This window comes from Festucalex cinctus, chromosome 2, assembly GCF_051991245.1.
Source record: "Festucalex cinctus isolate MCC-2025b chromosome 2, RoL_Fcin_1.0, whole genome shotgun sequence".
Classification (NCBI taxonomy): Eukaryota; Metazoa; Chordata; class Actinopteri; order Syngnathiformes; family Syngnathidae; genus Festucalex; species Festucalex cinctus.
The window spans coordinates 144,932-172,664 of NC_135412.1; the positions used below are offsets into that span (position 1 = coordinate 144,932).

The following is a 27,733-nucleotide window of genomic DNA, read 5'->3' on the forward strand; positions in this document are numbered from 1 at the left end:
ACTTGTAGATTAGTGCGCGTCTATCAGCTGTATGCGGGACGCCGCGCAGTGATACGATTCGAACCAACAGAAAAATAGTGCCTGGCGGTAATGGCGTCTGACTTTTTTCAGAAAAGGAGTTTGATGATACAAATGTATCACACTTTTTAGAAGATAAATGCTTTATTTCCGAGACCCCAGCCAGCTTGCTGGACTATTTTCCTCTCGGCCAACACCGGACCAGAACTGGTGGCACAGAACGCTGTCAAGGGGGAAGTCAGTGCTGATCGCACACACTGGAGGTGAGGATGAAATAGAGATTCATGTCAAAAAATCCCAAACTGTTCCTTTAAGGTGGCCATTTTGTCATGATTGTGTCTTTGCCACTGCATCCAAACGCTCTTCTTTTTATCTTCTATCATCTTAGAACATATAAGGACATAACTCGGACATTTTTAGAACCGAGCTGATATGACGTGATTAGGGTACAGAAAAAACAAATAAATGAAAAATAATATCCTACTAGACTCCCTTTTTCAATAGCTTTTCTTCCCTTCTGGGCATGCAAACAAATGTTAGCAACAATGACTTTATTTCGAGGACTCGGCCTCAAGTAAAACTAACAAATTCAGTTCAAATAGTTTGCCTCTTTTATTCATTTTTGTAGTGCTTGTACAATAAACAAAAATGACTTTTATGCCATTCAAACAATATGTTCCCAAATATGCTAACACTGTTAACAGACTGACATAAAAATACATCAGAAAATACACCTAGCAAAGTTGCATAGTTATGAAGTAAATGCCATCATCATTCTAAGAGCCAATAATATCAGTTATTTTAAATAAGGCGGATGGGGGAATATTTTTTTCCCCCCCCTGAGAGCTCACAATTGTTCATTCGGCAGTCTTAATGATTCAACATGCTCTTTTAAAAAAAAATATTTTTGTTAACGTGCGTCTGTGTGCATGTGTGTGAATTTATGTGCATTCATGTGTGCTCATTAGTTCACCTGAAAGCTAATAAACAATCGCACCGGAGCGGATCCCAACTGACTTTGGGGGAGAGGCGGGATGCAAAACATAGACAAATGACCGTTCACATATGTAGTAATCAAATTCTGTTTTTATTTTTATTTTTTTATTAAATAATCAAAGGCGAGCATATAGTTAGAGAAGGCCATGAATATCTGTTTGATCCACACAAATATGTGTCAATGTCAACAGTCAACAAACAACTTGAGGATGAATTACAAAGAAAAGGACACACTTGAAACAATCCACTGCGGTTTTGACCACCATAATAATAATAATAATAATAAGAATGTTATATGCCTTTTTTCCTTGTAATTTAGCAAGACTGTAATCATGTCCAAAATGAAACATCTGCAGCGTCTTATACTGACAACTACATTTGATGAATCGCACATAAAAACACATTTAAAAAAAATATTTGGACCTGACATTTCTTAATAACATAACAATATATTACAAAGCTATACATTTTTGTTTTTACAATAATATGACACATGAGTAAGTGTAATGTAAGTTGCGTGTTTTTCAAAGTCCCCAAATGTTTGTTTTTTTTATACACATTATTACAGTCCAATTGTGATTATTTGCCAATTTCATTTTCAAGAAATTCAAGGACGCCAAGTTACCGTCCCATTGATTGTCAGCGAGCAAAACATTTTGTTCACCAAAAGTCTTCCAATTGTTAGCAGCCACTTTGAAATGTAGCCGACTCCAGGGAACAACATCAAAAAGCTGTTTGAGAACATCCCGGAAAGTGGAAATGAAATGAAATAAGCTGATATCTGCACTTGCATGTGCGATTCTCTTGACAAAATGGGAGGTGAGAGGACTGCAGGTGTTGCGTTGTGCTGATGAGGTCACTAGTAAGCCTGACCGGTCTCCACCTGCAGCAGGCCCAAAACCCCCGAGTGGTCGGACAGCTTCAGCCGCCGCTGGCTGGACAGGCCCACGTTCTTGGCCAGGCAGTTCATCGCAGCTGGAGAGCACACGAGAAAGCCATCAAAGACTGGAAATCCGATGCGGTTGAATTCTTTCAAGTTACGTGAAATTCAAATCCAGCCAAAACGGCTCATCCTGTTCATGGTCACCCTGGATTTGGTCGCCATCCAATCAATAAAATACCGTTTTTACAGTCTACTTACCTTATTTAGAGCAATGGCTTTCAAATGACGACAATTACTGTAGCCTGTGTCACATCCGTTTAAAAAATTTAAAAAAAAACAACCAGCTGATGTGACTATGATGGACGTGAATCTGACATCAGTGCATAAATAAAGTCGGGGGTTCAAAACAAGTGTCGTCTTTCGAGAACATGGCCGTCAACATACACGCAATCGTTCTACAAAATCATTTTTCGACATCTCGAGGGAGGAAAAAGTGAGCTACACGACTCCTCAAATAAATCGGAATGTCAACTCAAACATTATCAGAAAAAGGACAAAAACAGCTTCCTTTTTTCACTATATAGCGGTTTGTTCTTGACCATTTGGCTGCTAACACAGCTAGCTTAATACTTTTGAGCAAAAAAGAAAAAAAGACAATATCAAAGTTGTAATTTTTTCATTATATAGCTAAGTTTCTTAACACAGCTAGCATGTACTCTGAGCAAAAACTCTGTTATAATATATAAAAGTTATATTTGTGGTAAAATAACATTTGAGCAAAATATCTCGTAAACGGTTGTGCCACTGTAGCACCCAATCGTGGCTCAGTTTGCTGACCAAACCCAGAAAACAGGTGAGCCGTGCTTGGTCGTCTTCAGTCGACAAGTGCGGGAGAAAAAAAAGCCTTTTTAAAAGTATAAATTGTCCATGAAAAATAATGAAGTTGTCGAATTAATTCTGGACAAAAACAAAAAGAACTCTTTCCTGCTGAAAATGGCTCAATGAGTGAAAGTCCCACAGCAATACCGTTTGTTAGTTCAACACAAAATCTGAAGTTGATCCATGACTGGATTTTTCTTTTCTTTTTTTGTTCGTGTGTGAGAGACAATAAAGTGCGCGAAACAGACCGCCAGAAACATCTCAGCTTGTTTGTAACATGAGCATGAGCAAACATTCCCCATTTTGTTTTCTTTAGATGATTCAAAGTGAGCGATAAGAAGACAGCATGTCAGACAGACAGACAGACGGACGGTGACGGACAGACAAAAGGCGGCCAAGAACTAATAACAGACAGCCCATAATATTTCGAAAGCTGGCACTAATGCTCAGCACGTTTCTCACATGATGACGTGGCTCCTCCCCTGTCGAGTTGCTGATGGCTCCTTTTTTCTTTTTTTTCTTTTTTTCTTTTTGGAGTGTCGACGGCAAGGTGACGTGACGTGTTGCGTTTGTGTGCGGATCAGGAGTGCGCGTCCGTTAGGATGCTTCAGTACACAAAAAAAGCAAAATGTCACACTTGGAGGAAGAAGAGCATCTATGGGCGGGCAAGTCTGTCATCCAGGAGCACTTTGGGAACCTCGAAGGTTTAGTGAGGCCTTCGCGTCAAGCTTTCCTTTCCCCGTCAGACAGATTTACACCTTAAACCCCCGCCGAGCAGTCACACTGACACTCGTGTGTGTGTGTGTGTGTGTGTCCAAGGTGGAGCCTTTGCAGCGACACACAAACATGCGCGCGCACACACCGCAGCTATTTTGACAGTCGAGTATGTTCTTTAATCCGTCAGGTGCTTTTTGAATTCGAGCAAGAGTGAAATGGCAGAAGTAAAGTTGGTTTCGCGGGAAGGGTCCAGTAGGGGTCGCTGGAAGGCCTCAGACAAAACAAAAGCAGCCCGACAGGATCGTGTTCGACTTCACTCAAGAAGTGGCAACACTTTCCAAGCACGTCGTTTCATTGTTTCATTGTTTCAATCCAGCGCAAAATGTCGCGAGACATCAAGTGACTCTTGACTGAACGAACCTTTGACCTTTGACATTCCTTGAGGAACCTCCTGCAAGCGTCGCATGACTTCCATTTTACCGATACTTAGAACTGCTAATCAGCTACACACATTTAGTATTGACGTAAAAAAAAATATAAAAAAAAATGGCGTGACTGTTTCTTGATTCATCCACCCACCCAAACTGGCCTGTGCATTTTTGCATCCCTCCACTAGATGGCGAGTGTGAGCCTTGTATTCTGTCTGTTCTGTCAGCCAATGACAGTGCGGATGACAGTTTTGATCTGAAAATCACCTCACCCCTTCAAAATAATAATTCAGTGAAAATATTAATGCTATTCCAGGTTGTTGTACCTAACAGCTGCTTAATCTGATGTTTTTGGATTTCAAACAGCCTGCAATTAACTCGTCTTACGCAGCTGTGTAAAACGTGTCATCACAGTCAAGATTTGTATGGCATAGAAGCAAAAATTAAATTAATAATAATAATAATAATAATAATAATAATAATTTCCCCCAAAACATGTAGTAATGCTAAAGGTATATATATATATTTTTTTTTTTTAAATGACAACACTATCCAAATTCAGTGTTGTCAGCAGCACAGTTCAACACATCACGTGACATGCAGGATTTACACCAGCAACCAAAATAGAGCACAAACAAGCCCTAGAAGTGCTTTGGGAGCTTTTACTTGTTTTGTGATCTTGCCAATGATGACATAAAAGAGACATAATGAAATGTGTGCAATATGTGCAAAGATGTACTCTGTCCTGGCTGACTAGTACAAAATTACTCGTAGTAAACACAAGAACGTGACATATGTTTCGTCCTCAAATCAAAGCACCCAGTTTTGTTTTTGTTTTGTTTTGTTTTTTGTTAGGCAGCATACATTATGCAAAATGGCCACACCGCAGGTCATGGGACACAAATGGCCTGAAACAAAATGGGGGCATACTATGGAAAATGGACATTTCATTTGCTTGTATTGATATTGATATTGATATTGATATTAATATCGCTCGAGTGCCTGCACCCATCAAGCGTGAAATTCAATAACCAAATCAATCTTTTGTTGTCTGCCCATTTCTGAAAATGTGCCCCTCATGAATGTGGCAGTATTTGTGGGCGTGGTGATCAGTGGTTGACTTGCAGGGACGCCCCCTCAAAACAGGCTCATTTCAGCAGGTTTGAGGAAGCAGCAAATCCCATCGCTTAAGAAATGTTAACACTTTAGAAAGGAAAAGGTTGTTTTTTTTTTACTTATCTATCTATCTATCTTCCATATAACGCTTTGGTGGGGTACAGCCTTGATTGGTTGCCAGCCAGTAAGAGAGCAAATAGACAAACAAGCTTCATTTAACTTAAAGAGGAGGGAAGTCAAAACTATGTTCATTAGTCTAAACACGGCATTTCTGATTGACAGTATACGTATTTGTGGAATATGATTTAAGCAGCTGTTTTTATCCATCACAGTTGCTCAGGTAATGACCAATCACGACTCCCCTGTTTTCTGAAGCTGAGTGGTGAGCACCTGTGATGTCATTTGTAGTTAACAGCAAGAGGCAAAATGGCCGACCGCTGACATGGAGAAAAACAGGTGGACTTTGCTGCTTAATTCATATTCCACAAACACAATATCAAAAATCAGAAACTGTGTTGAGACTAGTGAGGACACAGAATATATTTTTGTAACAAATTTGTTTTGGAGTTGACTTCCCATTTAAGAAACGTGTGTTTGGAATGTGTGAGGTAGCCACCAAAAAAATAAAAAAAATAAAAAAAATTCCACATGGGAAGTTTGCGGCTGAGATTCAAAGCCAGAACGTCAAAACTGTGTGCTAGCTGTGCTTAACACTAATGCACCTTCCCGCTTCATAGTATCAAACTAGATAGTAATGCTACTACTACTAATAATGTATGTTTTTAAGACTGATCTTTTCATTGTTGCCCTTGTTTGGCCGGCACATTGACAAACAGAGCAAGAATGACAGACATATGTTTACCGTCTATTAGCTACATAAATGTATGAGGAAAGGAATTGTTGAGGGGGAAAGAAGCTTAAGCGACAAGACTTCCTCATAGCTTGCAAGCCCCGCTCCGCATTTGACCAACAATCAGCACATCCCCGCGACAGGCATCGAGTACGAGAAGAAAAATGCTCTTTGAGATGCCGTCAGCAAACGCTAGCTTTAGCTTTAGCTTTAGCGTGTCGTGTCGCGCTAATCCAGGACAGCGGCGGGACTTACTCTGGCCGTACTGGCTGTACTGGTAGCCCACGGCGGCCACGGCCGGGTCCACGCTGTAGTTGGCGGCGCTGTACGTGGCCGGGCAGTAGGCCTGCGAGGACGGAAGGCTGTCCGCCGTCTTGCCGGAGGCCTCCGTCGAACGATAGCTGCCGGGGGCTGAGGCGGCGCCGGGCTGGGGGGCTTCCAACATGCCGTGAAGCGGCGACACCGAGAAGTCGTGTTGGGCTTGGGAGGAAACGCCAGTCGGGTTGCTGAGGATGCTCATCACCTGCAAACAGGCACAAGAACGCACGTGTGAGTCGACTTCATTCACTTGGTGAATTGAACATTTGGGTCGGAATACAAATGTTGAGCTCCTCAAAAATGATTCTTTAGTTTCGTTCATATGTTTGATTATTTTTATTTTGCGGCAGCTAAGCTTTCCAGCCCTTCCAAAGAGAAGCGGCATGTGTTTTTTTTTTTTCCAGCCGACATCTCACAACCTCCCAGTATGGTCTAAATATATACGCTCATCCTTTTTGATTGCTTGACGTTGGAGTCTGCCACTTGACAGTGTGCCCAGTCGAAGGGCTTAATGCCGCAAATTTTAATAGCAGCTGAGACTAATATTGACATTCAGCTTCCAAACACACACAGCAAGATGTGGGCTGTATAGGAATGGAGATTGTATTTTTTGGATTCTGTTTTCTTTGTATACTTCAAACTTCTGTTAGGTGTCAGGTACAATCGTCGGAATTATTAATCCATTGGAATGGGAAAATCCGTTGTGGTTTAACCAAATCAAATGATGACGTTTTAAAATCATTTGGGACATCATGTATTCAGATATGTATTAGGAAAGAAGTAGGCTACACCAGATATGAATCGTTTTGACGTTGCTGTTGATTTGTTGTTTCTTTGAATTGAATGAACTTGGATAGTTTGCGCTTTGGAGCGTTTTTACATCAACTGCCAATAGCCAGATGGAGATGAGCTTCACTCAAGTGGAAGTCATCCATTTGTAATTTGGTCAGGAAAAGGCGGGACATGCTGTACAATAATTGGAGCTGATTGGACGATGTTCTACACGTTTGTTTTGAACCAATCACAGCCACAGGTGAACATTTCGTCTTCCTTCTTGCCGAAGGGGGGAAAAGCACGAACATCTGAGCAGCTCGAAATGCACGAAGCGCCTCTCGCTGTTCAACATTCAACAAGGAAGCGCTGAGTCATCCTGCGAGAACAGAATGAATTGCTGGGTTTGTTTGTTAGCTCCGGCCTCGGCGCTGGCTTCCTGGTTTGGTCACAGTTGCATATCCCGCCCCCAACACAATGTGGCTCTGTGATTGGTCGGAATGGCGCTCATCAGCGGGGGCGGTACAAGATGTATTCGCAGGTGTTTGTCAACTCACAAACACGCCAGAATTCATCTTGTGAGTTAGAAAGTTTAGATTTGACATGTTGTTGCATATAAACGTGAGAAATTCATATCCCACTGAATCAAACCCAATTGAATTGTAGGCCTACACCATGAATGGAGAAACATCCCTCCACACCCCTAATATACATATATAAATAAAACATTTTTTTATTCTGATTGTTAATTCGGGCTAAATCCTGTAGTATATAACAGTTCCATTTGTTCTTTTTCAGTTCAATTTTGCATGTATTTTTTTAATGGCTGAACGTTGAAATCATTCTCTCTTTTTTTACATGATGAAAACTAATGGAATGACAACCAATGAAATGACAGGAGGTTTGGCCATTTCACATCCACTATAAAAAAATAAATATGTGAGGGAGCGCTGGGGGAGGGGGGGGGGGGGGGGGGGGGTAATATGTATGAAGAGGCACCCCCGCATCCCCCCAGCCCACCTTATCTCAGGCCGACAGTTGTCTGGAAAGACGAGCAGAGGCCTGAGCAAGCGAGGCAGGCAGGCAGGCCTGGGGGGGGATATGGATCAAAGACACGCAGCCACAGAACCAAAGCAGCTCTGATCCCCCAACACTGAAACCAACTCCATTCCAGCCTTGCTCGCCCTCTCTCTCTCTCTCTCCCCCCCCCCCCCCCCCCCAGCCTAACATCAAATAGCAAGCGCGAGAGCTCCACCATTCCAGTGCAGGCTACTAAATCTTTTTCTCACAACAAACTGGAGTGGAAATGAGCTCTTCTTCTTTTTTTTCTCCTTCTTCTTCTTCTTGTGTCTGCATTTGACGTTTTGGGGTCATTGTAGGAAGTCCTCATGTCACCTTCAGTGACCTGATTTGAAAACGGTACATCCAATTCATGTGAGCTCTTTTTTATTTTTATTTTTATTTTTTTTTTAAAGCAAAACATTCCTAATATTTAAGAAACGTTTACTCACTGAGGATTGCTTGTTTTGTTTTTTTTCCTCCGCAATGTTTAGAATTGGCAGCAGTGAAAGCAAACATTCATTTCCCCCTTTCGAATTAGTGAAGAGGCGGCTGAAATGTCGAGTGTGACGTATGTTGCCAATTGTTTCAAATTGTGCTCATTGCATGTCGGTCGCTTCGGTGCTATTCCGAAACGGAATCCGTGCTGTGCCACTTCTCTCAAATGCTTCTCGAAGCAGTGAATGGATGAAACTCGACTGACAAGTGAATCGTCAGAACTGCAATTGAATGAATGTTGAGACTTGTTGTTAAAATGCTCATTCACAGGCAGGAAGCTTCCAAGTATGAGCAGCCTAGTGCAGCCTTTTAAATTTGACCATGAAAAAGTAACAAAAGAGTAGAAAATACGAATCACACCCAAATATCAATAGTATTTTTTTAGGGATGTTCAATAGCCCTTTTTTCACACCAATACCAGTTCGAGTACTCGACTCGTGAGGAGTCACCGTTACCAATAGCGAATACTGATAAAACCACCACCGCTACTTTTGCTCCATAAAAGATCATTTTCAAGAAAAACTTACAAATCCCTTCCCTTAAAACTGTACAAAATTAACAGCAGTTTTTTTTTTTTTAATTCTTCTCATTTCTAATTTGTAGTTCCTGATCGTAAAATGGCCACAAGAGCATCACCAGCGGAAATAAGGTCTGCTATTGGCCCGATGTGATACCAGGTTGTTGTTTTTTTTATGAGGAAAGTGTAATGAAAGTATTCGACCAAGTAGAGCGTATGACGACATTTGATGTTTCGGCCCCCAAACAACAGTACTTCATTCGAGTTGCTAATAATAAAATAACTTGTCTAGTGTCATGACCTTAACTGATGATAAAGAACATTTAAGACGTGACTTCATTCAAATAAAGTGTGAGAAATGATGTGCCTGCTTGATCGCAATAGCGATGCTATAAAAATTGACCCTTGACCCATTTTTGGATGCCAACATGACGTTTTGATAACCATCGGCAAATTGTCGCTTGATCATTTCTATTCGATTCCTCCTTCCCTGGTGGACAGAAAACGGAAAGAATTGTCCTTTTATTGTCAAGGCGTCTAATAAGCACGTGGAAGCAGTCAAAGCGATTTGCGAGGAAACCAATAACCATAACAATATGCAAGCCGTCTGCAAGGTAATCCCGAGTGTAAACCAAGGCTGCGTTCTTTCGGGATAGAGATTTGACTAAATGAAGGTGTCTTGATATGCATGCGCTGTTTCTTTTTGTCGTATTAAGCCCCCACAAAACCATTAAAGACATGCTGGAGAGACGCTTCTGTTATCCGCAACTCCGCGCAACAACAGCAAATCCCTTTTTTGTCAGAAATCCGCACCTCGCCTGTCTTGTCATTGGACCAATGGAAGTCTGGCAGCTTTGAGGGAAAGCAGATCCCAAAAAAAAAAAAAGAAGTGCAAATCAAATCAGTGGACGCTTGTGGTAATTGCCGGATTTGTGGAGGTCGGCTTTGTCAATATTTTTCAGGCCTTAATTACATCCGCTTTGGTTTGAAGCCACTTGAATGAATACTTGGACTTTAAAAAAATAGATATATTATTGGGAAGGATTTCTATTCAGCACTTATATTCCTCGGAGCCTCCCAGCTTCATTTCCAATCCATAAAGACACATACATGAAACATACACACAATTCATAGTATTTCACCCATTTCATCTCCAGAGAGGAAATCAACGGATCGCCTGACCATGACTCAGCATCAGCATCATTGCTGACTCGTTGCTACGGCAGCAAACCTGAATTTAAACGCCAATTATGATTCATATCAACTCAATACACGACATTTTGAGCCTTCTATGTCATGAGTAGAATAACTTTTTTTTTCTCCCTTAAAACCCTGATGTATATGATCTGACACATGCATTGCACGGATGATCCATTAGAGGGCAGTATCACCCGGCTGGTGGCTTTTCCAGCAACCTTGCAAGATTGCCCAATTGAGAAAGGAGAGACGCCTAGACTTATTAATCATGGGAAATGTTTGATACGATAATTATCATATTGTGGGGAGGTTGGCGATATCTAAAAAAAGGTCACAATATTGTCAAAAAAATAGCTCATACTAAAAAAATAACAAAATATTGTGTTTTTGTACATTACAGCAATGCATATAAATGACCTCCCATCTGTAATAACACTTCATATTGAGGCACTTACTTGTTAATAATGTAAGCACACATTAAGTTCCTCCAAATATTGACATATTACATTCCCATTCATCTGAGCATGATTTGAAACATAGAAGGGCCAAAACGTGCCTTGCGAAAATTAATCTGCACTAAAAAACGAGCCAGCAGAGGGTGCTAGAACTGCACAAATTGAAATCAACCGGACTTTTTGAACAGATGTGCTGCTTTTCAATATCGTGACATGACGATGACGATATTAATATTGCGATATCACGATAGTTATATAAATGTACAAATTTAAAGCATTGTGACCAGATGGATCAAATATGACACAAAAGTCATATGTGGAAGTTGATTTAAAAAAAAATGGTTTGTTTGTTCAAAAGGACCAATAAATACTCAAAAAATTCCCAAAAAAATCTGAATTTTCTGTCATATATTTCTTGGTTCAGGCTTCATAGGGTGAAAGTTTCTGATTGGATATTCAGTCAGTTCGCAGACGGAGCCCAACAAAATGTGAGCGTGACCTTCGCTACTGGCAAGAAAAATGACATGCACGACTGACCTGTGGGGAAAGCCCGGCGCCGACGGGGTTGACGGGGTTGACGGGGTTGACGGGGTTGACGGGGTTGACGTGGCCGCTCGGCGTGACGAAGGTGTCGGCGTAGCCGCAAAAGCCGTGACGATTGGACGCCAGAGCGTACGTGGAGCTGCTGTCGCCGCTGGGCAGGCCGGCCTGGTGCATGGTGGAGGGAGGCAGCGGTTGGGGCCGGTGGACTGTCCCGCCGCCATCTGAAACCATCAACAACACACGCAACATGCTGAAATGTCAAAAACGGCAGCAAAAGTTACATTCGCAAATGAAGATCATCTTGTCTCAATTAGGATTCTGTTTTGAAATGTTTTTTGGGGATGAAAATAATCAACATGTTACTTCTACTTCACACTTGATGATCTCTCACACAAATGTTCTTTTTTGTTGTTTTTTTTTAAATATATATTATTATTATTATTATTATTATTATTATTATTATATTATTATAAGAGGACCATGCTCAGGCACCCACTGATTGACTATTTCAAGGTTTGGTTTTGTTTTTCAAAATATTTTTTCTATCCATCCGTTTTCTTGACCGCTTATTCCTCACGAGGGTTGCTGGAGCCCATCTCAGCTGGCTCTGGGCAGTAGAGGAGGGTTAGTTGCCAGCCAATCGCACGGCAATATTTTTTTTCAATGTTTTGATGCAGTACTTTATTTTTTGGTTCTTTTTAAAAAAAAATAATAATTTTGGAAGGTCCCCCCAAAATATGTTTCTGTTATTTCTGGCGCCAACAATTGCAAACGTTAAACCTGTGCTGGTCAACACGACGTCTGCCAAAGCACCGACTCCATCATCATGACGCCAAACGGAACGACTGACAATTAATAACAACAACAAATATGGGAGCAAGTGCTTGTGTTGAGCGTTTGCACAATTCATTGGCCACAATAAAAATGCGAAACATCTTCAAACGCACAAAGAGTCCAGCGCGCTTATTTCTATTTCCAGCCTCTCTTCTTCCGTCCCTGACAAAACACAATCGCAGCGACTCAACCTTTGCGGCTAATTTCCTTCCTTGAAAGGCCGTCAGCATTCGCCGCATGTAAGCCAGAAGGTGGCGCTCTACCTTGGGACAAAATATTGCTCGGGTAGCTGGAGTCTGCCAGTTGGTATGTCGGAAGTGTTGGCATCCCTGTCGGGGGAAATCCACTTGGCAACAGATGGTTGAAAGCTGTTAGCTGATTGGCTCCTGCTTGTTTTCGCCACCTGGCCCTGCGATTGCTGAACCACACCTGAAACAAATCGAATGCAGCAACAGGACGCAATCAGGTGTCATCCGGCACATTTTCAAAAGGACTTTCCACTGCTCGATTATCGGCTGTCAAGGTCCAGTCGACGCAATATTAGCGATACACTGGCAAGAAAACAAATGGTTGTCTTTGGAGGGGCCTCCATTTTTTTTTAAATTCATTTCTGTTGTGTTCTTCATGATTTATTGTCGCTTCAATTTCAAAGCTAAACCCAATGTGTTCAAAATTCTTCATAACGGGTGTATTTATTATTTAATATGAAGTTCTCCAATACAGGGAGTGGCGAGCCATGTAACGCGAATTTCCACTTCAGTCCAGTTTCCCCATTAAAGTTCATATTTCTATTCAAATCATTTGCATAAAAATCTCAAATACATTCGTTTCCATGCTAATCGCTTTTCTTTTGGCTGGACCAACATTGATAGAAGACGTCAGCGTTATTCTTTGGGGCCAAGTTGCGAAAAAGACAAAGTTGCTGCCGCAAGTGCGCAAGCGTTAGCACTAGCTAAAGCGCTAAATAGCGGCTACATGATGGACGCGGAGCCAAAATGGCGGACGCCTTAAGTCGAGCACTCCCTGTGATAAATAAAAACAATGAAATAAGGAAAAACAACGCTTTAGTGAAGGTAAACGTTGTCTTATTTGATTTAGCTTTTTCTTCGTGATTATTCATCAATCAAATTTAGCGATCGCGGTTGTCCAGGAAAGCACAAATAATTCACTCACTCAGGATACAAGAAGAACTCGACAGTTACTGTACATCCGTTCATCCTCATTGGGATCACATGGGTAGCTGGAGCCTATCCCTGCCACTAACTTTTGGCAAGCGGCGCAGCACAACCCGGACAGGCACGCACAATCTTTCACACTCATTCAGAGACTTCAAATCAGGCGCCGTCCAATGAACACGTACGCCATCGTGGGCGTGGCTCACGGTGACGTCTGCCCGAGGGCCGTTGAGCAACGCGCGCATGCGGATTACCTGCACTCGCGCCTCGGTGAGTTTGGTCATCTGGGCCAACTCCTCCCTGGTGTAAATGTCGGGGTAGTGCGTTCGCTCGAAAGCCTTCTCCAGTTCCTCCAGCTGCTCGGCCGTGAAGGTGGTGCGACTCCTGCGCTGCTTCCTCTTGAGCGGGAGGTCGGGCTCCGACTCCACGTCTGACAATTCGTCCATTTGACTGCCTGCGCAAAACAATCCACATCGTGGTTCCTTCATTTGTGCCCTCGTCAACGACATTGCTCAAAACACTCCGACAAGGTGATGATTTCCTTCTTGTCAATTGACTTCCTCCGACTCGCTTTTCATATTGTCATCAACGAGTGTTCCTCAAGGCTCCGTTCTCATCCCTTTTTTTTTTTTTTTGAAAAGTTGGAAAGTCTCATGTTAACGTTGCGGAAATGAAATAAACATCTTGGAATATTCTGTCTGTTTGTTGTTGTCTTTTCTCTGCTGTTCGGAAACAGCTTATTTATTTTAATTGGGCTGTGATTCAGAATTCCACCTTGAAAAATGCAAACGTGAAAATAAATTACAGCTGCAAAGATGGAGGAAGAGGCGGTCGCATCCGTTTTTTACCTCAAACTTTGTCGCCCTGATTTACAAACATTTCATAAAAAGCTTTGCGATGTTTCCGTCCATCTGTTGAGGAACCTTTGAGGCTCTTTTGGGGGAATTCCCAAAGTCAGAGAAATTGCCAATTTTGGACATGGTTCCTTCACATATTTTTGGTGTATTGTTCTGCTTGCATTATTTGAAAGGATAAATGAGTGCTTCCTGGTAAAAGTCATCATAATAATCATAATCATAATCCAGATCATAAATAAGCAAGCGTGTTTCTCGGCAGCCATTTTGACAACATGAAGATCGTCACACTCCATATTGTCACTTTGCGTATAGAAGCAATGAAAAGTTTGGCGGGGGCGTGGGCGGGGGCGGGGCTTCTTTTCAAATTCTAATGGCAAGCAGAGACGATATTGTGAGAATGACGCTCGAGCCGTCTTATTAGGAACGTCTCACACACACGTTGCAGTACAATAACAATGCTATGAACACGCACGCACGCTTCATTGTGGCAAGCAGCGAGAATATGATTAGGATAGCGTTCATTTGATTCAAATCCGCACTATTGTGTACAGCCACAAAAACTTGCTATGAAAAAAAAAAGAAAAAAAAGAGCACGTCTAATTCATTTAGCGCTGCCAATTCCTGCCCAAGTCATTTATTCATTGTTTTTTCTAAAATGATGATAACATTAATTGAATTTTGCAGTTCGAGTTAACATCACCAAATTAATTTGGAGTTATGTCATTGAGATGCTGAGTGAATACTAAGACGGAGAAAGTGCTCTGCTCCTCTGTGGCAGCAGATTCTTCTTTTTTTTGAAGGTTGTTAATCTTTCCTTGTATGGAAAAGCTGAAAGATGCGTTGTAAAAAAAACAAACTTGATTTTGACTCCACTGATCAGTGCTACTTGTCGTCATTGAATGTTTTTATGATTGATTTTCATTTCTTTCCAACAAAAGTTGCTCTTCGAAGGTCATCCGCATAACGACGGCAATATTGTGACATGTGAAACCTGCTTGAAGATCCGGAACACGACTGGGTCGGAGTCCAGTGAATACAATGAAATGGAGCCAAGCTGTCACGGTCCCGGAGGCCCTTTGGACGCCTCTCGGGGGTCGGCGCCGCTTGAAAAGAAAGCCGCCCGCGTCCCCCCAAGCGTTCAGCATCAATACGAGACCCTCCGCAGGGGGTCGGCGGCGAGCAAACACGCTGCGGGACGACCTCGGCCAACTCGACTGGCGCAGAAGAACGAGGTCAGGTGACGCCAATGAATTCCAACGCCTTCAAATGGGGGAAAAGTGCACCTTTAACTTTTTCGGTATTTCAGACTGACAACACGAACTTTATCTGGCAAAAAATGATTTTTTTTTTTTTCCCCCCTTTATGCAATATTGATATTTGACTAACAAATTTCCAAGCTTTCAATTGAGGCCAAAGTGTTGCAATTGATTCCGACAAAGCAAACGTGCGCAACAAAACCTGCGCCACGTCGCTCGCATTGTTTCACTTCACTATTGTTCCTTCCTTTGTGTCGGCGCGTCTCGATTTAGCAAAAGTGTTCGCTAAGCAGCAGATTTAAGAGGGAGGAGTTTAATACGTGCCAGCAGACTTCGGAACTTTGCACCGCATCAAAAAATATTCACAAGTTTGCGGCCTCATAACTCATACAAAAGCAGCAACAACACATCTCGTGTCCTTAAAAAGGCACTAAAGAAATATTTTGCGTTTGATATTGAAGTGGCATTGAAGCAAATCCGGCCCCCACAAAGATGCTGGCTTGTTGCGGGCATTATGTCTTAGCAAGCTGCTAGCAAATGCAAATGCAAATGCAAAGTCTTGATCTGCTTTCCTCCTTGGACGCACGCATGCTCACGTCTTTATTTAGTAGATAAAAAAAATAGCCGTAAACAAAAAATATATATATTTATATATATTGCAGGCTATTAATAAACAGTGATATGTATTAGAGCTGTGGGCAAATATGATAAGAGGCCCTCGGAAGATACGCTTGACACAGCCGCAGGCTTAAAGAAAGCAAAAGCGGGAACGTTTTGAAGAGAAATAAAATCGCTTCATTGTGAGAATTGGATGAAATTTGGCCGCTGGCGAAAACGCTCGCCGGCGCGTTTCTTAGCAATTGATCGGTCGGCCACGAGTGCGTTTTTTTTTTTTGGGAGGCCAGACGGTGCAGTATTAGTACGTTTCAAATGTAGCATTTTCCAGGTCGCTCATCGTGACGAGAACTGACGTCGATGTCAGCTTGACCGCGTGGGTTCGTTTTTGTTTTGTTTTTCAAGTTATTTGCAATTTCACGATGAATAAACATAAATGCACACATGACGCTTCCGTAAATGTTTCATCATTCTTAAAGAATAAATGTATTGTACTTTCAAGTGGAATACTTGTCAACTGTAACTCTACTTGATTTTCTTGCCAACAATTGAGAAGATATTTTCATTCATTCTAATGTGTTCAATCGTATTCCACCTTTTAAATGCAAAATTAATTGCAATGAATTCAGTCATTCTTCTGCGTAGCACTAAACAAGGTTGCGGACTTTTTCTAATGAAGCATTAAAGTGAAATTCATCATTTTCATTGATTAAAATGAATGGGACAATATGAATGAAAGCTGCTATATGAAAGTATTGAAAAATGAAATTCTTCTCAGCGTGTGTGCGCTTGCGCGTTTTGAACTCAGACGGCGATAACAATAATAATAATAATAATATTACGAATAAATACTAATTAATTAATTAATTAGCTGTGAATAACTTTATTAACTCTATGACATATTAGATTATTTATTTTTTTTTTTTAATGTCACTGCATACCGAACCGAACCGAGAATTTAGTGAACCGTTCCAGACCTAACATACATATATATATATATATATATATATATATATATATATATATATATATATATATATATATATATATATATATATATATATATGCTTCTTTGCGCCTTGGCCACCGGAGGGCAGTACAATGCAGACATGCAGAGACACACGAAGAAGAGCTTCACAACTGACTCAGTAAGCTGCAGCAACATGATTGTAAATTGACAAATATTGATATTGTGTGTCTGCATGTGCTGCGCCACTGATGCTATTGCTTATGTGGCGTTTTGTGTCGTTTGTTGGCATGAAGCGAATCACGCGTTGATCACGTTCCAGCAGTCGAGTGAATCCAAGTCGAGCCCGTGTTTGTGCTTTTTGCTTTTCTGCGAACGGCGTCGAGGCACAAGTTTGCTCGCGGTGGCGATGGAAGGCCGAGATGTGTTTAGCAAAGAGGAGCGAGCGGACGCAGCGAGCGGACGCAGCGAGCGGACGCAACGAGCCCTCCCACCGCACATGTACATTCGTTCCAAATGCTGATCAGCTTGGCAGCGCGCGCTCTAAGCTTTCCTTTCAGCGTTTTGCTGTTGTCTCCTTCAATCGTGTCAACGTGAGGGAGCCTTTTCACAGGGATTTTTTTTTTTTTCCCCTTTTCGGAGGTATTCATGCATCTGCCTTGGGGCCACAATGCTTGCCACTTTATCAAGTGTCAGCCTGCGCGCCTCAAGCATTTGCTTCACATTGTTTCCTTTTCGTGAATCAAACACAGCCGTCCACCCCCCCGGCACGAAATACAAGCCGCCAAAAAGGTGGGATGGACACAACATAACTCAGAGCAAGTCAGAAAAAACAAGAAAGGCTTGCAATATTTCACTTGATTTGGAAGGATCCAGAATGTACAGTATGACATTTTTGCTTCCTTAATTGCAAGACAGAAAATAACGGACTTGATCACAATATTCTCATTTCCAAACGCACTCCCAAAAGTTGCGTCATATGAATGAATCATAACGCAATTCATTCGAAACTCAGTTGGGTCAAAAATGGACCCATCCACGACATGCGTCCATTTGACACAACTTTGCACTTTCTGGGTTGGTTTGCACAAAGCAACCCCCAAAATTTGTGAAAGTGGCGGATCTCTTTTTTGTTTTTTTTCTTACACAAATTGGCTATATATATATATATATTTTTTTTTTACCCTAACCCGAACCCTAACCTGGCAATTGAAGCGGTTTTGAGATGAAGATCAGCACCTCCAAATCCGAGACTACGGTGACGTGTCGTCTCCGGGTCGGGGATGAGATCCTGCCCCAAGTGGAGGGCAGGACGGAGCGGGAGATGGACAGACGGATCGCTGCAGCGTCCATCTCTGTATCGCTCCGTCGCGGTGAAGAAAGGCTGAGCCGAAAGGCGGCGCTCTCCATTTAGCCGTTCCGACCCTCACGCGTGCCGACGACTCGCTGTGGGTCGCGACCCAAACAACGAGATCCCGGACACAAAATGAGTTTCCTCGCTCATCCGAATCGAGCCGCTGCTCCTCCGCATTAAGAGGAGCCAGCTGAGGTGGCTCGGGCCTCCTGGACGCCTCCCTGGGGAGGTGTTCCGGACGTGTCCCACCGCTCGGAGGCCCCGGGGACCACCCAGGACACGCTGGAGAGACGTCCTGGGAACGGACGCCTTGGGAGGAGCTGGTTGAAGTGGCTGGGGAGAGGGAAGTCTGGGTTTCCCTCCTGAAGCTGCGACCCGACCTCGGATAAGCGGAAGAAGATGAATGGATGAATGGATGGAAGGAAGGAAGAATAACCCAGAAAACAACCCAATTTTTCTGTGTTCTTTCGTGGATGATTCATTTTTTGGTTTAGGTGGATAAGCCAAAAGTTTGCGCTTCAGTGTCCCCATTGCGACTCACAACGCTTCCTTACTGAAGTAATGAGCATAAAAAAAAAAAACAATCCTACTAAAGGACGCGTCGGCCCATTTTCTGTTTGAGTGCATCAACATGAGCATTAAAACAACAACCAAGCTAGCGGTGATCTTTGCCATGAATAATTCACGACACGGTGCAGTCACCTTTTTTTTATATTTAAAAAAAAAAAGAGGAAATACATTTAGCAGACAATGATGGAAAGAGTGAAATGAATTTGTGGCTACACTGCAAAAGAGTCGACGAGAAGGAAAAGTCCCTGAATGTTGTCCACGGGCTCACTGAAGGTGGATGAAAGTGGATGAAAGTGAATGAAAGTGAATTCTTCCGTGCCGCATATTCAAGTCAAGTCACATCGTTCAAGTGTTCACTCTTCAAACTGCTTGAAAAAGGCCAACATGGTGTTTGAATATTTGGAGAGATGGAAGACAACATACTGTCGCAGAGCAGTTTTGTTGTTCCCGGTTCAGAGCTTCCTTATTTTTAAAGTCTTCCTGTTCACGCCCCCTCTGGCGGCCATTGTTCTTTCCGCATTTCTTGGATGCTTTGTGACGCCCCTTTTAGGGATCAACAAAGTCGTGTGAATGTGGCAATAAATGGCAACAAGTTCGGCATTCCGGGAGTTGAAGACAAAACTGGAGCCGGCCGAGGGTTCGCGTTTCATCGTTGCCTGATTTGTCTCCTCGTCATCGGGCCGTTTTGTGGCTTTTTGTTGCCGACAGCCGCGAGTCCGCTTGGCTCTTTGTTGGCCGGCGTCCTTTTGTCGGCCTCCCGCCGGCTCGCCGGGCGAGATTGGCGGGGCCAAATGAAAGCAGGATTACGGGCCGGCTTGTGAGCGGGCGCGTTCGTCGACACGCCGCCATTGATCCAGATTTGTTTTCCAAAAGCGCATCCCAGATGGGCCAAATCAAGACAACAAACAGTGAACGACTGTCAACAAGTGGCTTGATTTGAAATGTTGATTTGTCCTCCATTCGGTGGTTTTGTTTTGCACTTGGTGTCATGAGAAGAAAATTGGAATATTTCCCATGTTTGTATTGATGGTTTCTCATTGTGAGATGATGACAACAGTGAAATTGTTTCCCTTCCATCACACATGACTTCAAAATATCTCAATGACTCATTTCCAATTGTGTAAGTGGGCAGGCAAAAAAAAAAAAAAAAAAACCTGCCAAGGTTAAATCTGCCAGTAAAGTTTTCTATACACGTAATATGATCTTCATGGATTTTGAGTTGATTTGATGTGTGACTTTACACTAACCTGAGGACATTTTTTGTCTTTTTCTGAACATGATCCAAATCTTTCAGATTCTCTTCAGTATTTGTAGCAGAGCTCGGAAAATGAAAGTTAGGCCTGCGAGTGCATATGACAAAAGACGCATTATGTTCAGGTTGGCCTCAGGCCGCGTGGCTGCCCTCCTCCAGCATGCATGTACGATATCACTCCGGAACTGAAATCATTCCATAATCATTCCAAAACACATTTTCAAATGCAAGTAAATAATGCAACATTGCACCAATATTAGAATCATTCATTTGCATTCATCAAAACACATCCAGAACAAATATTAGATTTGGTCACTGATCGCAAATGACAAAATGAACTCGAATAAATGCAATTTGTGGAGAAATTGCGTGGGAATGCTGAAAGCTGAACGACGATAGCGGAATGCTCATGAAGATTTGAATGCTGATGAAGATAAATTATGAAATGACCTCCTGGTCACTGGAAAATGCGCTTTAGCAACTGTGCCACCGAGCAGCGTAATGATGATAAGTTATAAATATGGAAGTGGGCGTGGAAAGTGATACTTGGAAAAAGTTCAATGTTTGTCCCATTGAAAATGAAACAAGTTCAATTGTGCAAATGCCGCAAGTAATGTTGTTGAATCATACGAAATATATTCCCCGGGAGGCGGGAATTTTTGAAGCTAGTTGAAATTTGAACGGTGTAAATTGGATGAATTATGTGGGAGTTGTTACGTGGCAAAAAAAAAAAGTGTGGAGAATAAAAATGACAATAACATTAAATTAAATTGTAAATGTCACTGAGTGTACAGCAAAGTGTTGGTTGGATCAATAAAATACATGTTAAGGCAATTCTTTATTTTAAATATGCAGAAAAAAATGTCAGGACTTGAAAATGAGCCTCTTCAATGGAATTAGGTGAAAAATGATGAGGTGTAATTCATGCGATTATGAAATTCCTTTCAAATTGTTTGTCAGGTCGAACATGAAACTACTTTGAAAAATCCAAACGCACTTCAGAAGTATGCAAGGCAAAAAAAGGAGCATTGAACACGCGCGCGTTGATTTCAATGCGTGTCCCGATTTCTTTGGTGTGAGGCAGCGAGGGGGAAAGCGGAGGTTAATCTCAGTTCAAGACGGCCCAGGATGGAGCCTGCGACGATTGTGTTATCTGCACACAACATTTGCCTCCCCCACAATTGCAAGCAGAAGAATCGCCGCATGCGGAACGGAGGAAGCGCAGATGCCCGCGGAAACGTGCTGTCAATAGTCACGGCACGACGGCCGCCGCATTTGGGGACGCTCAAGTCGCCGTGCTCGTCATGCGTGAGGCACACCTGTGCAAACTTGACTCCTTCAAATATCATCAACAACAAATGCAATGAGTGCCAATGAAAACTCAGAATATGAGAATATAACGTGGCTGCCATAGCTTCAAAATAGGAAGAAAATCCCTTTTTTTTCCCAAACTAACTTATCTCACAATATGCATCAATTACGTGTACCTCACAAAATGAATCTACAGCCATTGATTTGCGTAGGCGTAAAAAGCAGGATTAAAGGGGACTGACATCTTTCATCATTCTTCTTCTTTAGCCAAAAGTACACCTTGTCAAACAAAATAATGTTCCACCATCTAGCGGTCAATAGTGAAATTACACCCAGAACGAAAAGGAGGCCAAAAAAATACAACAATTCTGTTTAAAAAAAACAAAAACAAAACAGTGATGTATCATTAAGCAACAACTATAAAGAATCGTACTGGCAGCTGTAGCTATATTTAAATCATATGTACAGCTTCACTTTTTCATATCCAGGCACATATGAAATTATAAATACAGTTAAGTATTTTGCTAAATCACAATCTAAAAATACTTTTGATTGTCCTGGATTCATTTTGGCCAACGACATGTTCTATTATCAGAAATGAAAAGATCTGCATAAAGATTGTTTTTAAAACAAACTCAATCAATATTTCATACATGACCTCCGTATAATTTTTCATTAAAAACTCGGGAAGAAATAATCCAAAGATTTGCTTTTGTCCAGCATCACATGTTGCATGAGCATCTTTATGGGAAAAAAAAACATTTGTGTGACAATTAAAAAAAGAGATTTTGATAATGCGTGAAATGTAAAGCAAACGTTCGGGGTTGATTTATTTTTGGGGCTGATTAATAGGTGAGATTTCTTTAGCCAGAATCCTCATTTGGAATAATTCAGGAAGAAAAGCGGCGCTTTTGATCAATGGAATGACGGAAGGAAACCTTCAAACCCTGCAGAATTTTTGGGGCCGTCCAAAAAGATGAAAGTGAAAAGAAATAAAAGCTCCATTTAATCTGCTTTGGAGCACAAGTGCCTGAAGCGGAAGAGTGAGAGCTGATAGGGGATCAATTTATTTCATTTCTGCTATTCTCCGACACAGCAGACAACAATTTCATTCGTCCAAATCTTGCACATCGGCTCATCTTTTATGAAACATGAAACACGTGAAATGAGGATGAAGATTATTCCAGCTCATTTCGCTTCACTGAAGCATCCAAACGATAAGCGACGGAATGCAAACTAAATCAATGGAATCAAAGATTGAAGCCACGCGACGTGACGCGACGTGTTGTGACGTGACGTCACTCCGCTCGCCAGCCGGCATCTTAAGCGTCTCCCGGCGGGCCCGACGCTTCATCAATATCACATGAGCAATAAATGAGGCCTCCTGTGGGGAAAGCCGGCGACAAATGGAGGCCAATTTGTGGGGAAACGCCTGCGGCCTTTTTACCTTTGGCCCTCAAGATGCCGTCGATGCTGTGCTTGCTTTTCTTGTCCTCCTCTTCGTCCTTTTTCAAGCAATCTTCATCGTCGTCGTCGTCGTCGTCGTCCTTTTTCCCGTAACGAGCTCGCAGGATTCGACTGATGGAACTCACTGACGACAAAAGAAAACAAGCACGTGGCATGATTTATTCATCAGGACTGTTATTATTATTTGTAGAACATAATAAATACACAAGTCAACTCCAAAGCAATTCTTACAGCTGAATATTTGCAAAGAAAAGAGAAGCATCTTCTTCACATATGACTCAAACAATTGACAACATTTACAAACATTTCATGTGATGGGGAAAAACATATTTGGAGCAGCAGTTAGTCGGCTATTTTTTAGAAAGAACAGAACAGAACATTTATTGTCATTGCTAAAAAGTGTGCACATGAATTCATCTTATTTCATGACTGATATGCTCTCTCAAAATTGGTCGTTTTTTTTAAGCAGCTCTATTATTAACTCTTCTATATTATTATTATTATGTTTTACGTGCTCAAATGGTCACGTAAAAAAGCACCCAAAAAAAGATCTAACATGCCCCAATAAAATACGACTTTGAAGACGAGAAATGACGAGAAATGAAGAGAAATGATGAGAAATGAAGAGAAGAGAAGAAGCGGACTCGTCTTACCGGCGCGCGTCTCACCTGAAGGGACGCTGGCGCGCTCGCACACGCCGTCCTTGAGCAGCTTATCTCGGATCTCCCAGCTGAACATTCCCGGGCTGTCGCTCTTGTACTGTTCGATCTTCTTCTCCACGTCGGGCGTTGCCACCTGCTGCAAGCGAAAGACGCCGACAAACGTTTCGAGTCGCATATATATATTTTTATTTTTATTTTATTTTGTTTTTTTGAGTCTCACCCTGCTGGGCTTGCTGCCTCCGATGGCCCCGGGCCGGATGGATCCGGTCTCCTGGTATCGGCACAGGATCTTGGACACGCAGCCGTGCGAGACGCGCAGCTGGCGCGAGATGACGCACGGCCGGACGCCGTGATGCGCCATTTCCACGATCTTGTGGCGGATGTGGTTGGGCAGCGGCCTGCCGTTGATGAAGACGCCCCCCAGCTGGTTGACGCGACCCTGGCCTAAAGGTGTGGACACTGCGCGCGAAAACACGCTTTCAATCCAAACGCAACTTCGGCAGGATTACGTTCAATTTTTGGGTTTCTGCAGTAGGCCGAAAAGTCACATTCGTTTTTCTTCGCCTTTCGTTTTCTTTTCGTTACAAAAAAATCCTTTGCATGATTTAAAAGAAAGGAGGTTGAAAAACAAAAACGAGATAATTACATGCCGTTTTCAATGCATGGAAATAATACAGCAAATATATATCGAAATATTTCCACTTTCCTTCTTTTTCATAAAATGATGCTTTGCTTTCTTCATACTTGTCAAATTGCTTGCACAAGATGAGCCATGCAAACAAAATATTATTATTATTATATATTTAAAATATTTGATATTAACGATGTCAATTCTCTTAATTGGCAGTTGCACTGAACGCAAAATAAGCAAATGATTGCACTGCACCGCGACAACAGCAATAATAAAAATAATAATAAACGTGTTAATTGAATGCTGTTGACATGTTGGTTGTGTTTTATAAAAACAATTGAACAAGCTTCTATTTTATTTTATTATTTTTTTTCTCCCCTATAAAGTGACGACGACGACGACGTGTACCTTCAAGAGGGAATCCGGACCTCGGGTAGTTGTGTCCAGAGGTCGACCGCATCATCCGCGGTAACGTCGTCATTGTCGCCCCAACTCGTTGAATGCACAAGGAAAGTGCGCGAAAGCTCGTCGGAGCCCGCGAACAAAAAGTGGCGGCCGCTTGCAGACGTTGAATTCAGCAAAATTGCGCGCGGCGGCATTCAGGGGCGTGGAAAGTTTCTTGATGGCGCAGCTGCGGAGGCCCGCGAAGCTCAACTGCGTCATGTGGCAAAACGCGCGACTTGGGCTCCCTGGCGGGAATGTGCGAGGCGGGGGCGGGCAGGCCGGGACCACTGATTGGGTCCTCGCAGACTCTTCAGTTTCAACAAGCGCCAACAAGTTTCAGCAGCCAATCGGATGGAAGAGCTAAGTAAGTCGTAAGTCGGGACACGTCGCTGTCGATCATCAAAATTGAAATATCCAAACACCACAAACGTCACATTTTCTATGTTGACATTTTTGTCAACTGACTGCAAGTGGCAATAATCCAATATGATTTGTTCTCATCATAAAGGAGTGAAAAGTGATTTCAGAACTCCATCACGAATAAATGAAATAAATGAAACTTCTTCACAACTTCTGACAGACTTTGATGTAACTTTCCCAGAATTGGCTGTTGATTTTAGTGGACTTTAGAAGCACCAGAAGTGTCCAAACATTTGCGGCCCAACATTCATTTGAAAAATGGTACAATTGAGGACGAGCGAGACTGTCAAGTGCAGAGGGGATCAAAATCATCATTTATTTGAAGAAACAAAATTTTTCTCCTATGAAAATGAAAAGAAATCATGAAAATACAACATTTTAGGAATTTGTGTTTTCAGAATAGTGTGAAATCACAACAAGTTTGTCTTTTCTGACAAATCAAAGAACTTTCCAATGTAGATCAGACTTTGGATTTTTCTTTGACGTCTTCCACTAAATCAAAGAGATTTTTTGGCGTGTCTGTTTGGGCGTTTTGGAGAAGTTGTTGAAACATTTGCATTCATTCCTCCTTATTTGGTCTGTGGATGGCTCCGCCCATGCAGATGACCCCGCCCCCTACACGCACCTGCTGTCATGAGCCTGTTTGCCCTTCTAAAGATAGAAAAACATTCCTGACCTGCAGCTGTACTCAGCCTGCAACGTTGCTTTGTGTCGATTTGGGGAAAAAAAAAAGATGAAATTTTCCAAATTGTGACTCATGAAGGTTTTGGCCAGCGATACGTTTTTATATGTCCACATCAGAAGGAGCAGCAAAACTTTTTCTTATTAGTGATTATTTTTGAAATGAATTACAGTAGAGTGATTTGTTTTTTCCAGGTTTAAAGGCACATCAATTTTTTGATTTATGTCATCTGCATTCATTTCAATAGGGAAAATGATTGGAGATAGGAGCATAGTCACTGAACAAATTAAACTCACATCTCAAGGCAGCACTGAATTGTGCGCGAGGTGACAGCTTGCCATTTATCTCACTATTGTATAGAAAAAGTGGCCCAATAATTCAAATACTGTAGTATCGACTTTATATTTGTAGCTACACAGATTTTATTTTTTATTTTTTGTTCTCATTCTGGCCCCCAAAAAATGTACAGAAACGGCCGCTAAATGTGTTTCTACACTTGAGTTTATTTCGGCACGTTTCTTCGGCTGCTGAGTGCGTGTGAAGTAGCCGTAAGCGCTCGAATTGCTTTTATGAGCCCAAACCGCCGATTCCGTGCAATGACAAGACAAACTGGTGCTAATAAATCGGTTCAAGCGATGTTCCGCTGAGCTGTCGTTACCGATTCTTCCCATTTTCGTCCCAGTTTGGCAAAAGCAGCTGCTGACCATCAAGCAGAAATCGAACAAAGTTGCTGGAAACCGAAATAATTTGCATCGATGCCGTAGAAAACATTTCGACACAAACAAAACGGACTTTTCTAGCCTGGTTGCACGACGAGATGAGTTTTTTTTCTGTGAATCGCGGACGCCTTCGATGTCAAGGAAAACAGCAGCAGTTGATGACAGAAGCATCTGAAATGCTTTTAATCAACATCTGCTCCATCAGATCAAAAGCACGAGTGAAGATCGGGCGTCTTCTTACTATTGACACAAGATCCCATCAGCAAAAACATTCAGACTAAGCTGCTAATTAGCAGGAAAAAACGAGAAGGCCATCTGATATGCCAACAAAAAAAAAGAAGAATTTCCATTTGTGCAGTCTAGCACCTTCTTTACAGTTCAGTTTAATTTTCACAAGGCATGTTTTGGCCCGTATAGGTTTGAAATCACGCTAATGGTAAGAAAAGGGGAACATAATATGCATGTGAATCGAGTCATATTTGAAGGAACTCAATTTGTGCGTAAGTGCCTCAATTTTAAGTGTTATTACAGATTTTAGGTTGTTTCTTTTTTTTTTTTTTTTTTTTTTTTTTTTTTTTGAAGAGCTCAGAATTGTTCATTCGGTAGTCTTACCGATTCAACGTCTTGTCATCATTGCTCTTTTCTTTTTTTTTTTTTTTTTTTTTTTTTTTTTGTGTGTGTGTGTGTGTATGTGTGCGTGCGTTTGCGTGCGTGCGTGCGTTTGCGTGCGTGCGTGCGTTTGCGTGCGTGCGTTTGCGTGCGTTTGCGTGCGTGCGTGTGCGTGCGTGCAAATACGTATAAATTTATACTCATTCATTCACCTAAAACCTTATAAATATCCCATTACCCTTCGCCTTAACCAGGTACTTCAGAATCTTGCCAGAGTCGTGAGATTTAAATGGTCAGGAGACCAGAGAAAAGGTCAGAAAAAAAAAGAAATAAAGAGAAAAGAAAGGTAAATCAAAGTGACATCCAGCACCGACCAAACACTTCCTGCCTTCCCCATGATTACAAAATCAAAGTCTTACGCCAACCCCGGAAGCCTCTAAATTTCAGCAAATTTAGCGAGATCTCAAGAGCCCAGAGGAAAAACTAAAGAGAGGAAGGAGGGAAGGATCGATAAGGCAGAGTGAGATCAATAGAAGCCAGTACATCCAATCCATCAAAGTGAAGTCCAGCACCAACAAGACCCCTCCTGCGTGGTTACAAAACCGGAGTCTTATGCCAACCCCAGAAACCTCATACTTCTAATAAATTAAGATCTCAAGTGAC

At 42.1% G+C, this 27,733-nt stretch overlaps 1 protein-coding gene across 4 annotated transcripts; it reads right to left on the reverse strand.

Moving 5' to 3' along the window:
• Positions 1-1,086: 1,086 nt before the first annotated feature.
• On the reverse strand, positions 1,087-26,918 carry LOC144013242 (paired box protein Pax-7-like). Of its 4 annotated transcripts, none has more exons than XM_077511845.1 (9): positions 24,605-26,918; positions 23,786-24,024; positions 23,572-23,698; positions 22,884-23,027; positions 13,509-13,708; positions 12,343-12,508; positions 11,240-11,466; positions 6,143-6,410; positions 1,087-1,989 (listed from the first exon to the last, which is right to left on the reverse strand). In XM_077511845.1, the coding sequence occupies exons 1-9, from the start codon at positions 24,675-24,677 to the stop codon at positions 1,874-1,876; spliced, it is 1,560 nt and encodes a 519-aa protein (XP_077367971.1). In that variant the 5' UTR covers positions 24,678-26,918; the 3' UTR covers positions 1,087-1,873. The 4 variants fall into 4 exon arrangements, with proteins under 4 accessions (XP_077367971.1, XP_077367969.1, XP_077367968.1 ...); XM_077511843.1 differs by having other exon boundaries at positions 23,557-23,698; XM_077511842.1 differs by having other exon boundaries at positions 23,557-23,701.
• Between the last annotated feature and the right edge of the window lie 815 nt (positions 26,919-27,733).

What these genes read in the sequence shown, in the direction of transcription:
- LOC144013242 (XM_077511842.1), bottom strand. Translation starts at nt 24,677, where the DNA reads ATGACGACGTTACCGCGGATGATGCGGTCGACCTCTGGACACAACTAC. An exon ending in TCACCGAGGCGCGAGTGCAG is followed by an intron (nt 12,509 to 13,508) that starts GTAATCCGCATG and finishes GATTTGTTTCAG; the next exon opens with GTGTGGTTCAGCAATCGCAG. An exon ending in GAGCAATATTTTGTCCCAAG is followed by an intron (nt 11,467 to 12,342) that starts GTAGAGCGCCAC and finishes TGATGGTTTCAG; the next exon opens with ATGGCGGCGGGACAGTCCAC.